At 41.6% G+C, this 14926-nt stretch overlaps 1 protein-coding gene across 1 annotated transcript in view; it reads right to left on the bottom strand.

Annotated features, from left to right (window-relative positions):
- CCDC6 (coiled-coil domain containing 6) overlaps positions 1–14926 on the bottom strand; it is a 106738-nt gene that overhangs the window by 17367 nt on the left and 74445 nt on the right. Inside the window, exons 4-5 of the mRNA XM_024561390.4 lie at positions 5851–5954; positions 3856–4016 (exon numbers count right to left, since the gene is read on the bottom strand). Coding sequence (XP_024417158.2) covers positions 3856–4016; positions 5851–5954 — 265 coding nt within the window. The remainder of the gene's footprint in view (positions 1–3855; positions 4017–5850; positions 5955–14926) is intronic.

Raw genomic sequence — 14926 nt, forward strand, 5'->3', positions numbered from 1 at the left:
CCTTCTGCAGGGTTCCCCGAGGTTATGGGCAGGACTCTGGCCCACGCCAGCACCAGGCCGTTGAACAGCATCACATGACCTCCTGGCTCCTTTTCTGGTTTACCTCAGACGGAATCTGTGTTACTAAGTAACCAAAAAAATCTTTTTGAAAAACTCAGCATCTACCCATCTTCCTGCTTGTTCCTTTTCCCTGTCTTAGCCCAAGAATTTGGGAGAAGTAAAATCTCAAAAACAAGGTGGTATCTACTTCTCTATTCTGAAAATAGCTACATATTCAGAGTGGCCACGATCACATCTGAGAGAGAGTCCTATGGGTCACTGCTCCACATTATCGGTCCAGGTGGAAGAAGGAGCAGAATGCCACATTGGCCATTTCTCTCCCACAAACTGACCTTATTTCAACTTCCATGTCCACCAAATTAGTTTGTTTTAAGCAACTCGATGAAAGTCTGGTGTTTTAGCAAATAATGACTTTTGATGATAAATATTTAGTGATTTCCAAAACATTGTCATTACAGAATATATAAAAGCTCTTGCCTATCTTTATTCTAGAAATTCAAATAAAAATACCAGAATTATTAAAGTCTAGTATGTACACTAAACACTAAATCCCTTGGTTGTTTTCACTATATCCAAAATCCTGCTATTTAATCCAGTTGCAAAAGTCTCTTTAATTGAAGGCATGCTGGGAAAATATTTACAAAGCACACTTTTAATATAAACATTTTAAATTACTTCATCCCATATATGCAAGTGTGCAGCATTTTTCACTAGCTCTACAGGAAGCATTAGATTGTCCCCTTGGAATACTTATTGTTTCTAGACCCAGAAGAGCGGCTGTCAGAGCAAGTTGCCTTGTTTTTTCATAAATAGGAAAGTTTCACAGAACTGAGGATTCATGAGGCTTCAAGAACAATCAGTTAAAAGGAAACATTTTTCAAAGAAAATGGCAGTCCTGTCCCACCTGTGGAAATCAACAGGGGGAATCCTTAAACAATCATCTGTAGACAAGAAAGCTGGTCAGCGGGAGTGGTGGCTGGAAGACTTCCTAGCCATTCAGCAAGTAAGAGAGAAGCCACAGGCGTGGAGAAGGCTCCGGGTCCAACACCTCTGTGCATTACTGACCCAGGGCGCTCCCTGGCTGCCGTCTGTGGGTACACTCCCACACCTGATTTCAAGAGCCTGGACTTTCTCCCAGGAGTCAAAACTTACCTCCTTTCATACAGAGCTTCCTAAGACTGAGGGGCCACAGCTCATGTCTCCTTATCTTTAGCCATCTTTCAATACTGAGTCAGACAGCATCAACCGAGAGTGACTTCCCATCAGAGTCCAAAGAGGTGGTTCCCAAATGATCCAAAGGTGGTCTATACATTTTGCATTACCTTTCAAGTTTATGGTTAGAAAACACCAATGCCCACACCCCACCCAAACCAATTAAATCAGAATCCCTGAGGATGAGGCTTCTACACTGGTATACTAACCAACTCCTCCCCCCTCCCCCGGGATTCCAATGTTCAACCAGAGTTGAGAAATATTGGGAGAGAGCTTCAGGTCTGCTACAGGTCTCCAAGTTGGACTTGGAGGATGAGGATGAGGTAGGTAGGTGAGGAAAAGTCATTAACTCATTCTTTACATCCAATCCAAACCAACCGTGAGAAGCTAAGTGTTGAGAAGCTAAGTGTCCCCTGCTGCTGTTCGGTTCGGCTTCTCTGCCCTAACAAAATCAAAACAGCTCTGATGGATGCTTCTGCTGGCGTCTGCAATCTCTTCAAAGACCAAACGTGGTAGGAAAGAAGTAACGAGAATAAAAAATTCTCACCAAATTTCTTCTAAAAATGTCTGGGGTACAAGGCAAGTATACCAGAGGGAAAAAAAATGCAAAAAAAAAAAGACTAAAAAATAAAAAAGCAAACTGATAGCACTGGAAAGAATTCAGAAAGGTGCTAAAAGACATCTGTTGGCCCAGCAGAGCAAAATCTTTAAAAAAATCCTAAAATAACATTTGAGAACTCCTTCATTTGTTTTCATGGAGTATATGTTGTGGTTCTCAACCCAAGGTATACAACAGTTACTTACATTAAAAAACAAATCAACATACAGATGACCAGGCTTTGCCCCTAGAGTACGGCTAGAAACCTGTATGGGGTTAGACAGAATACAGGACTCCCAAAGATTCCCAAGTCCTAATTGCTAAAGCCTGTGACTATGTTACCTCACATGACAAAAGGAATTTTGCAGATGTGATTAAGTTAAAGACCTTAGATGGGAACCTATCTTGAATTATGTGGCTGGGCCCAGTGTACCCACAGGGTCCTTATAAGGGGGAGGCAAGAGAGTCAGAGTGAAAAGGAGGTGTGACCACAAAAGCAGAGGTGGAAGTGATGCCAATGTGAGGGTGGGGCCGTGAGCCAAAGCATGCAGGCGTCCTCTGGAAGCTGGAAACAGCAAAGGAGCAGATTCTCCCTTAGAGCATTTTCCTGCCGACACCTGGATTTTAGCCCAGGAGAGACCTCTTCTGAACTTCAGACCTCCAGAACTGTAATTCAGGTGTGGGCAAAAGTAGGCTTTCAGTTGTTCTTATGGAAACAACTCATTACTTTAATAAATAATAAGACAGGAATAAACTGTGTTTCATGCACTCCCAACTGTAAACCTACTTGCCCATCACGGCATAATCCGTTTGTATTGCTTTAAGCTACGAGGCTTGTGGTCTTTTGTTAGTATCAGTAGGAAACTAACACACTGTGTTTTGTAAAGGCTCTTGATGTACCATCCCAGACCCACTAATGGACAAAGTAGATCACAAATGAATTTTAGAAGAGAAAGCAAAGATAAAAATCACTAAAACTTTAAATATATATTCCATTTGACTCTGCAAATCCTAGTATTTATCCTGAAAAGTGTTCTTAAACAGTTTTATCAAATGTGTATACAGACGTCCACTGTAGTCACAGCCTCATGACCAAAAATGGTCCATTGGTATGCGGCTCGTTAAACACAGTATGGGATGACCAAATAATCAAATACTGATGCTGCCTTTTAAAAAAGGGAGTAAGGCACCTCTATCTACTGGCAAGGAAAAGGTTGTAAACTATAGTAAGAGAAAACAGAAAAGTGCAAAAGAGTATGTTCACTGTACTATTATTTGTATTTTAAAAGTTTATATACACACATATCTGGAAAAACATATAAAAATGTGTAATTGTGAGAATTGAATGGCTGGGGATCAGAGGTGAGAAAGAGACTTATTTTTCCCCTGCATACCTTTCTCTACATTATCTAATCAAACAAATAAGCCTGAGCAGCCTAAAAGCAGAAAACAGGAGACCCACGAAAATGCACAAGGATCTCATCAAGTATTCAGAAATCTAGTTCCTTTCATTTCCAACTCAACATCTCGACCTTTTCCAAAATAATAAGTATAAATTTCAAAAGCATTTATTCAAGTACCATGAACAAATGTTAGCTACGGCTAAAATTTAGCAGTAAGGAAGATAAAGATTCTAATCTCTGCATTAATGCCCCCAAAATACACTGTGGTCTCCTGCAATATTTTGTTAGCACAACCCTAGAGATGAATGCAGGGGAGAAGATTAAAAATAATACCTGGGAGTCTGGAGCCTCCTGAAATTATTTGAATTATTTTTTAGGAGTATTCTAAACTAGCTGCCCTGCCATACAACAATAAATTTTTAAAATAATCTATTCCAGGCTGACAAGATAAACATGTATTGATAATGAAATACAATATGAATTTGATTAGTACAAATTAAATGGTAAATGTCAATGAAACCCTGTATTTGGTAAGTGGACTAATCTGCAGACGGAAGACCAGTGAAACCAGAGGTTACATACGCTGTAACTGAGCGGCTCTCAGCTGCTTCTTCAGCCGCTCCACCTCGTTCTTTAAAAAGCGGATGTGGCGCATCATGTTTTCTGGAGAGTCGATCTCCATGGAGATGTCTCTAGGTGATGGGGGCGCCGAGACCGGCTGGTCTAATTTCTCCTGCAGGATTCTGTATTGGAAAAAAATCCGACAAGGAGAAACGGTTTGCCTTTGAAAGACAAAACAACATACTAGCTGCAGGATTTGTTTTATAGAAGCTCCTGTAATGAATGAATTACAGAATGAATTCACAGGGCAGCTTATCTTCTCTGCCCCCTTTATATCAACTTCTGGTCACCCCTACCTCGCTTTCAGGGCAAAGGACAGAGCGGAAGGATCCACTCTCCTTTTTTTCCCCTTTAAATAACCACTGGTAAGTACGCATTCCTGAAAAAATCGCTAACACTTGCTTCTAAATAGTATATCTGGCATACAGAAGGCATTCAGAGTTATCTGTTCATGAGATATTTGACATGTCGGTTGAGGACATGGAGATACTAGAGGAATTTCACTCTCTCAATGCTTTCAGTTGAAATTGATTAACTGCATAGTATGAATCTGGATGGTGGCATAGCATGGAGACTCAACTTATAAAATCCCTCCTGAAAAACCAATCCTGAGGGAGTGGCCAACTGGATGAGAGGCCCTTTGCTTCTGGCCATAGCTAAGGTAAAAAGTTAAAAACAAAACAAAAATTAACAGGTTAATAATTGGTAGTGCCACCCCCTCCACCAATTATGGTTAGTTTGAAGCACATGAAATGCTTATTTATATTCAACACCTTTTAACTTACAAAATGTCAATTTCACATTACTCAACCCAATAATCGTGATACATGACTCGACTGTGTTCTACAAAGGAAGACTGGATGGCCACAGACCTCCATGTCCCCTTTGATAGGCTGCTGGGTTGGGTTTTTTTTATCTTTTTACATTTGAGTTTGCCCTATTGGGCATATTGTGAATAGGGCCTGCCTTAGTTGAGCAAACTAGTATGTTAAATGTTGTAACAGTCTCTACATTAATTATGTTAAATAATGTTTCCTAATTCCATGTATTAGTACCGATACAAAATGCAAAACACAGCTGGTTCAACTATAGCTTGAATATTTCCCTGTAGATATACCTCTAATCTTCACTTTTCTTACAGCCTGTGGTGTATTTCTATTTTGCAGATCTTGAGATGAACTCAAAATAATTTATAATGTTCATCCGAATCCAATACTTTTGGCAAAAGGAGCTCGGTTAGCACACAGAAGATCCTGGTGAAATGCATTCATAAGCATTTTCAGGAAACTCCTTTTCAGTGCCCACCCACACATCCCACACACAGAACCAGAACTCCTTGCCGTTCTTCAAGCCCTGTGTGCAGCCCTTAGAAATAAGGACCTAACAGGATCTTGCAGAGGGGCTCAAGAAATGTTTGCTGTTGAATGACATTTCAGATCCACATGCATACATTTAATGCAAAGACTCTGAACCTTAACCTATGTGCAAGTATTTCTTTATAACAAGTTTTAAGACAATTAGATAATAATTATTTTATCAGAACCTCAGCCTTCCTAACCAAGTACATTCCGGAGATGTGTAGTAATTAATGGTATGTAGTATATATGCTGTGCACTTGCGAAAAGAATGGGGAAGTTAGTTCAATAAGGTAGAAAAATTGAAACTACAGCCACCCTTCAAGAAATTTAAAGGCGAACAATAGCACCTTGACCAGTTTCTTCATAGCCTTTGACACCAAGTGGAAAGACATTCTACTGGGACAGTGGGAGGGAAGCAGAAAGAGGTGACCAACATGAAGATAGGTTAGAAGGCTTTCAACACTTTTTTCATTTGGCAAATTAAATGACATGCATCAACCACAGAATTAAATGTCTCTTTGTTATTCTTCAGTCACACCCAGAATAGTACCCTAGTCACATACACATATCCCACACGGAACAGCAAGACTAAACAAACCGCTTTTCAGCTTCAAGTTTATCCATTCTTTTCCAGAGACGATTAACTAGTGCTTCTTGTTCTTGTTCCAAAGTATTTTCAAGGTCAATCTTCTCTCGTCTCAACTAGAGGAAGAAAAAAAGTTTTACTGGCAATAGTAGGCCACCTAAACTTCGTTAGTTAGATTTCTTGATTGGACCATTAAGACCCCTTTACGTGGAGAAAACTGCAAAAGAAATTTTATGGCACAGACACATTAAGTACATCTAGTTCCTAAACTTTGATTGAGAAAACCAAGACAGTTTCATTCTTTGATGTTAAATCTTAATTGTTGTACAGTACATTGCTTGTATTAGCACTTATTCAAGACACATAGCTGTCTTCCTTAAAGAGGGTGTGGGGAGTTCTGCTAACTGGCCATACCAGGACTTATCCACCCCGACCCAGCCCCCAAGTCCTGCATGTAGTTCAACATTAAATTAAAAAGATTTTATCCGCATTTATATAAATAACTCAGACACCTGAAGATAATTCTACATACTGGGCAATGGATGCATATCAGTATGTCCTAAAATACAAACGTAGGCAAAAAATGATAACCACGGAAGTCACAATACTGGTTACTTCTGCAGAGGTAGGGAAGAAGGGAAATTTGATTTGGGGCAGGGTATGCAGTTGTGAAGGGAACCCCAAACTGCAGTCTATTCATACAAAGAAGCAATAATGGAAAAATTCATTTCATCAATCAATACTGAAAAACATGAAAATATTGAAAACAATGCCAGACACTGGTTAACAGGATGCAGCAGGGAACCAAGAAGTCAGAAAGTTCTGCCTTTGTGGAACTTACATTTTAACGGTGTCAAGACAGTAAATGAAACAAATTATACACTTGGTAGAGGGTGAAAGGGTATGAAGAAAAACAGGGCAAGTGAGAGGGACAGGAAGTGCAATGATAAATAGATTGCACAGTGACGGGGAGAGGGAAAGTGTTCTATCAGTTTTGGTATGTGTCTATACGTTTGAGATGTTACAGAATTTTAACAGGGATTTTCTTTAAAAAGAGAGAAAGGCTATGTTACCGCCCCTATGCTGTCCCTGCAACCAAGAGCAATCCACCTTTTCCATCCCTGAGTCAACAAATTATTTTTGATCACACAGCTGCAAAAATGTCAAAGTGGCAGATTTCCCATTCCCTTAGGAGGTCACAGAGGCAAGCTCCGCACTGATCACAGATCCCTGTATATGCAGGGAAGTGAGACCAACACCGTGTGTAAAACGCACCTTTTTAAGCAACCAAAGTAGACACCATTCAACAAGTAAATGAGCCCAGATCACATAGTCAACGAAGAATACAGCTTTAAGATATTTTCTTTGCATGGGGAAGGAGGGAGGAAGGAATGTGATTTCAGAGGAAGTAAGAAGCATTTTGTGCTGTGAGGTTGGGGGTGGGCTAATGGCACGCTGGCTCCTCAGAATGTTCAACAGCTCCTACCTGAAGCCATGAGGAAAAAAACCTAGAAAGTCTTGCAGGACTCCTACATAACTTAGTGATTCTCCGTGCTGACCACATGTTTGGCCAAGCTCGGAATATAATTCACAGCCATTTTTTAAACAAATAAAATTCTAAGGCATTTGTCCGTTATGGACCCTGTTCCTGTGTTTAACTAAAAGCATTATAGCAGGTACATCGTAGGCAAGAAAAAACTCAAGCAAGGCATCATCTATCTTGTAGCAGAGAAACTTATGCCCAATTACTTTTCATTTTAGAGTATAATCATGCATAATGCTAACTAACAACTCTGAAAATCAAAAGCAAGATCAAGCAGTCTTTGCCTATGGATAACTGACTAGACATGTGGCTCTAGCAAGTACTCACCTGCTGTGAGCCTCAGCCTCCTCATCTGTGAAAGGAGAGGTTGGCCTGGTTGACTTCTGAGGCCGCTGTCCTGTCTGGGCTACCCATTCTATCATTCTCTATCATTCTCAAGATGGCAGCCGTCTTCAGTCTGAACTAGCTCAGGCACTGATTTTCAGAGCTAGAAGCAGCAGCAAGACAAATCATCTAAACCCACACTCTCGTTTTAGAGTTCAAGAAACCACCGACTGGCCTGAGAGCTGACTTGACTCCAGCGAAGTGATACCACCAGGAGAGGAATGCAGACACTATGGTGTCCGAAAGAGCTGGGTCCCGTCCTTCCAACAAGTACAGGGTGTCTTAAGGGAAAAGTAGGATTTGGGGTAAACTATGCTATGGTTTGTGAGCCTATCTGCCGACAAGTCTTGGGAGTAGCAGAGTAGGGGGCAACTTCATGAGTCTGAGAGTGTAAGGGAACAGATGAGAGCTGGACAAACGAGTTGGAAATGAACACGAATCTCGGCTTCTTTTAGAGCCAGCTATCCATTGACTGCCCACTGCAGCAAACCGAGGCTTCCTGGGAGTGACACCTGGGTTTGCTGTACCAATTTGCTCTCCCAATTTATTTCCACAAGGCAGGCCACACGGAAGGTCCCAGCTCAGCAGCTTCGACTTGGGTGTCTCATTACACAGGCCGGCAGCGCTGGAGGAACGCACACGGTTTAGCGCCTGAAGAGCAGGGTTTACCGTCTTGTTTCTCCAACTTCAAAACTTTCCACTTTTCAGCACCGCTGGTGAGTTCTCATGGACATTAAGGGGCAGCGAATTAAAGAAAATGGTATTATTTATGACTATGATTAACTCCCCCTTAAATTCGTTATCATAGTTGCCCTTCCACCCCCTGCTCACTAATTCCACAGCCTACACATTTAGACCCAAAGTGTCCACATCAGTTCTGCCAATTCAGGCAGAAGGAGATTTTCAGTGCCTGCTCTACTTTCCCGATCTCGAACAATCCTCAAATCTAGCAGTATGTGTTAAATTTACAGGGTAAGTCAGAAATTCATGCTTAAGTCAGAACATCAGCCCAATGATGCATTGCTTTCATTATGCTAGTCTCTATCTGTATTACTATCTCCTATTTCCTTCCTAATAATATATGATCACGTTTTAATTCAGTGTTCATGCAGTAGGCATCGTCATCCATCGCCAAGCATCAGATTCTCAGGCTAACCCGAGCCTCTTCTGACTACGTATTCTGCAAGCACCAATGGATATAGCCGATTTGTAGAACATATTCATTTGAAAGGCTGCTTTGTAACTAAGTTCAACGGGCTGCCAAATTCTTTACTTCTCTTCAGTAGCTCTCCTTCTCATCACAGGTTAATTAATATCAGACCAAGAGTTCTTATTTTGTTCCCAAAATAAATACAGAACTTCTTTAATGGATAAACCTAGTGTATATAAATATGACACTCATTTGAATTCACAGCCCTTCCTACCCGTGTCTTCTCAGTGGGCAGATACCAACAGCCACCAAAAAGCAGAAGATAGTGAGCAGCTGAGAGATGGCTCCCAACACTACCAGACTTGTCTCACTGTAGCATTTTCCCATTTAAAGGGAACTATGACGCTGGGGTGGAGGCAGAGGTGAGGGAAAGGAACATCTGACAAAAAAGACATGAGAATGTTAGCCCACCACTGTACTCAACCACAGACTTCTGAAAGGTTTTAGTGGATCTTTTCAATCTACGTTGAAAAGTTTTAGTCTAACTATCGTACAATCATCATTTCTATGAGAAAATGTATTTCGAACCCCAAATATCTGACTTAAAAAACAAATTCTGGGTCTGGGGGGATGAGTGAAGAAGGGGAAGGGATTAAGAAGCACGAAGTGCCAGTTATAAAAACCACGGGATGTAGAGTACAGCACAGGGAATGTAGTCAATAGTACTGTAGTAACTGTGTGTGGTGTCAGATGGGGACTGGACTTACCAGGGTGATCACTGCATAAGCACAATGTCATACACCTGAAACTAATATAATATTGTATTTTGACTATAATTGGAAGGAAAAAAAAAGTTTTCTAAAAGGCAGCCCATTACAACTAATCCAAGATAACAGAGAGAGGGGAAAGCGCATGGTGGGCTATCATCTAAACTGAACATAGACACACAGTCTATTATGATGTACAGTAAAAAGTACTTAGAATGCTGATGGTGTACAGAGTGTAACTAATGTTTAAAAAAAGAAATAGCAGAGTACTGTCTAGGTCCTATGTTAACCAAACTCTTAGAGTTGGCTAGATTTTTTTTTTAACAGAAAGAGGCAAACCCAAAGAAAACAAGTAGGTGATGGGGGTTAACACAACAATCCCCCAAACCTCCCAGGTTAGGTAGTAGTATCTGAAGGCCATTAACGGCTCAGCCCAATTTTCTATCAATTTATTATGTTAATACCATAGATGTTCAAAGTGGTGACTGTGGAGGTATATCAGAATCATCTGGGAAAATAAAAAGCACAATAATCAGAAAATGATTAAAACAAAGTCAGAAAAACTGACAGTTTTTGCAATGGACTAAATGTTTGTGCACCCCACCCCCACCCCATAAAAAATTAACACGTTGAAGCCTTAATCCCCAGTGTGATGGTTTGGAGCTGGGGCCTCTGGAAGGTAGGTAGTTGAGTTGGCATCATGAGGGTGGGGCCCCCACCATGGGATTAGTGCCCTTTCTAGGAGACGTGAGAGACTCTGCAGCTTGCTGCAGCCTTGAAGATGGCCCTCGCCAGCACTTCATCAAGCTGGCACCCTGATCTCAGACTACAAGACTCCAGAACTGTGAGAAACAGATTTGTTCTTTATAAACCAGTCTCTGATATAAGTTATAGCAGCCCAAATGGGTTACGACAGTTTTGTTTCTAGTAGAGACAATAAAAGATCTTAACTCATTCTATCCTACTTTGCCAACACATCTGAGTTAATCAAGGTTTTACATATACAGGTAGTCCTCACCTAATGTTGCTGATTGGTTCTGTGACTTTATGCAAAACAATGTGTAATAAAACCAATTTTACCCTAGACTAATAGATACAACCAAGAGTTAAGTTCCTACGGCATCTCACGAATGTTGTAAAGAACCGATGTTAATCGAGGCCCTGCAGCACATGTAAAGAAGTGACTAATGGGACTCATGAGGGAACTATTAAAACATACCTTGTGTACTGACATGAAGAGCGGAGAACAACGTACAACGGTCCCTGCTGCAAGCTCTGCAGCAAAGCGGCAGAGACGAGTAGAACTTAAACACTGCCTCAGTTGGCGCCTGTTCAGGCAATCAGTGGACTTTCACTCAGCCCTGGCAATTCTCCTAGGCTGGAAGACATCTGACCCTTACCTTCTGGAAAAAAACCATTTTTTGAAGAAATCAAGCAGCCAGTTTGTGTTACAGATGAGCTACGACAGGTGTTCCTACAGCACGGAGCCCCCGAAGTACCTATCTGATTAATCAAGCTGAGGCTGGTTTCAGAATTAAAAACAAGTTCTAGGTCATCCCCACAGCTTGTGCAATGCTGAGCACAGAAGGAGCCAAAGGAAGCTTGCCAGGGGAGAGTTAGAGAGAAGGAAAGGGAGGATGGCCACGTTCATGTGTAGAAACGAGATTTATCTATGTACCTTGGAAATACACTGACAGAGAAAAATAAACATGCAAAAATCATGACGCATTACATATACAGCAAGATAAACAGAGCTGTCCCTTGGACGAAAGTAATACTGGTGATAATTTACCTTCCTACCTTTTCCAACCCCCACCCAATTTAATGAAATGCATTATTTTAACAAAAAAATCTAATCCTAAAAAATGACTATTTCCTTATATAATTTGTATACCCCTTCATTTAGGGTGTTAATTTACATCTATAAAATACAGAATGAGCCAATAAGCTCTCAAAGGACAAACGGTAGTGAAGACTTAGCTAACTGGAAGACTTGAGAATTTTCCAGATTGCCCAGAGTTAACCTTCTTTATGAAAGCTTACAACTTTTTCTTCTCAAAAATTGTGTTCCTGTAAAAATTAGTTTTTTGAAATGGATATAACTTCAGGACAGCATTAATATCCCATTAACTTTCACATGTGGAAAACGGTGCTGTGTATTTCATAATTTACAAGCTCAGTAAATGTTGCATCTGTTCAGTGATGCTGAGAAATGAAGGTCTTTATGAAAGACACACATATAATTACTCAGACTTCCATAGTTTCTAGACTTAAATTTCCATCACATGGATATCAGCACAATATTAAACAAACTTGTGCACTAGGTTTATAATGCTAGGGGACTCTTGTACCAACTAATTGCCATGGATGGAAAGCAGGTTTCAATGTCCTGGGTGGACATTCTTCTGGCTACCTCAGGAGTGCAGTGGAAACGCCCTTGGGAAGGAAGTCCTCTCATAGTGTACGTTGCAAATGCACTATTACATCAGTGGCTACCATCTGTCCATGATCTAAAATAAAGTTCCTCAACAAAATAACATTAGGGAAACTTTCTTTGATGTGCTTTATCCAAAATGGAAACGCTTGGATAAAAGAAGTCACTTCTTTCTAGTCATTACCACACCCATCCCACTGCCTTACACAGAGCTGTTAGATTTACTGGGCCATTCATTTATTGGCTGTGGCTCAGCAAAGGGAGACTGCCTCTTCTAAACCATCAAGCGAATTCTTGTTTTGGTCCTAAAGAAAGACTTCATACATTTCAAAAATCGGAAGCAACTAGACGTCTCAGTGTAGCATCTCTGGCCTTCGGTGCCCCAGATGCAGCACACCAATGCCCTTCGGTTTAGCAGGCAGTCTCCACCCTCAGTGCATGACCAGCAACGCACGCTGCCGGATCGTGATGAGGTTCCTCTCTACACATGAAACGCATTTTGAATATTTTCCCTGCCATTGTGTAACACTGTACAAACGGATCCATGTGGCAAGCGGCATTGGATATTTCCAAATAGAGTCGGACAAGATGGAACACAGTGAGTTTCTGTACTTCTTTGAAACAGGGTGTAGGGAAGGAATTCTGCGGGGCAGGGTGGGGGGTGGGGGCGGGTTGTTGTTACATCCTGTAGAGCACAGGGGGGCAAACACAAGGCCTGAGGGCCAAATCCAGCCCTCCACCTTATTTTATCCGCCCGGCACAGCACTGTTTCTTGTTTCTACCCCGCAGCAGCGCTGAGCTCCTTGCCCCTAGTTAAGGAGTAGTTAACTTACACAGTCCTAAAATTACATTCAGCCCTTTGAAGGCAACTGCAAGGCTGATGTGGCCCTGGTAAAAATGAGTTTGACACCGCTGCTATACAGACACTTATCTGTGTCTCTGGCAGAGCTGTGTCACTTTCATAGGTCTACAGTTGGGACCTCTTGGTTGGCGTCAAGACGTGCTGACAGCTCCTTGATCACAAAATAAATCTACAGAAAAGAGAGCCTGCCGAAGCTTCTTCCGAGTACTGCATATTGCCCTTAGTTTGCCTACTTCCAAGGCACCAAATCCCACTCACTTCTCACCTATGGTCTGAGGCTTTCCCCCTTCCAAATAAACAACAAGTAGAATGCTTACACCCAAGCTTCTCAAATAGCCCCGACATCCTCAAGGATTTGGCTACAAATTCCCACAAAGTGGACTTCAGGGTTTACTATGATCATGTCCGGCTGTACCCCAGTGCAGCTCATCTGAATGTGCACACACAGGTTATCACTTTTTACTGCCCCCCAAAAAGAAGCAAGGCAGCAAGTTATATACACCATTGTTAAACGAAAGGAGGAGGAGGAGGAGAGGGAAATGAAAAAAATATAAATAGTTGTTTGGGGAAGCTGTAGTCTAGCTCATGTTTTATCATTTTTGTATTTATATGTTTTCCAGTTTTCTTAAAAAAGCCATGGATTAATTTTATAATGCAAATGTTTAATAATACAGATCCCTAGACTTCTATCAGTGGAGGTATTTAAAATCAAATTGCAAAGTATGCACAGTGGTCACTAAATTTCGGCTCCTTAATGCAAGTGAACCCTCAAGGAACACGGATGCTCTTTGGGGAAACAAAATGGCACACAGACCCAGCAGGCGCTGCCCAGAGCGATGCGGCGGAGCCCTCCCACTGCCAGGGGCTGCAAGGGCAGCTGTGCGCGTGAATGAAATACTTAGAAACCCAGTATGGTCACACTGCCCATGAATTTAAGAAATATTTGGTTCCACCTCAAAAAAACAAAACCAAAAACCCAACCAAGGACGCAAACCTGAAATGAGCCCCTAGCCACTCTATTCACAGCTGTCTCAGTCAGGAGGACACAGAGGGTGGTTGCCTGCGTAACTCACGTGAGTTAGTCGTTCTGGCTACTCAAATAGCGTCGGCACTGTGCGTAGACTGGCAGCGCTGTCAGTTTCGTTTGTACTCGGAATGAATTAACTTCCAGACATCTTGCAGCCTTCACTAAGAACCACTGTTCTAAGCACCAGAAACCTAAAACGTCCCTGTCTTCCTCCTACAACTTAAAATATACTCTGTTTCCTTGTTTCATTTTAGAAAATGAAATGAAATTTTGTTCTTTTTTTCTAAAATAGTAATGCTGCTCCTCTCTACCACACCACTGCACAGAGCATCTCTCATCACTGTCCCTAGGGTCACTGGCCTCCTGAGACAGGGCTCCATAAGGCCAAGGGCCTTTCTTAGCGGAGTGTGTGGCAAGTGCCGGGCACATAGCAAAGGTGTGTTGAATTCACGCAGGATGTGTGCCCTCCAAGTGCACTGACTGCAGCATGGACGAAAAGGACGTCAAAGCGCTAGGGTCACAGATGACATATGAGCACAGAGATTCATAAATTAGACAGGTAACCAGGTGAAGGAAGGTGAGCCTCAACATTATTTGAGACTCAGATAATATGCACGCACATTTTCCTGGACATTTATATAATATGTCACATACCATATGGAATAATATAATGTCATTTACCATAGACATTAGGAGGAAACATTCATTATTAATGGCAACAGCTACAATTTTTGGAGAGCTGATTAGATGTGACTCACCAGGGACTTTACCTTACAGGGAATTTATAGGGAAGAAACAATTTAACTGTTTGCTAATTACTATTTGTGTGCCAAGCGTTACAAGAGAAGGACTGAAGGTTTGGAAACACTTCATAGCACAGATACCCTAAGTGACTGGGAGGGCACGTAGGTAAGACGAACA

Source organism: Desmodus rotundus, chromosome 4 (genome assembly GCF_022682495.2).
Source record: "Desmodus rotundus isolate HL8 chromosome 4, HLdesRot8A.1, whole genome shotgun sequence".
Classification (NCBI taxonomy): Eukaryota; Metazoa; Chordata; class Mammalia; order Chiroptera; family Phyllostomidae; genus Desmodus; species Desmodus rotundus.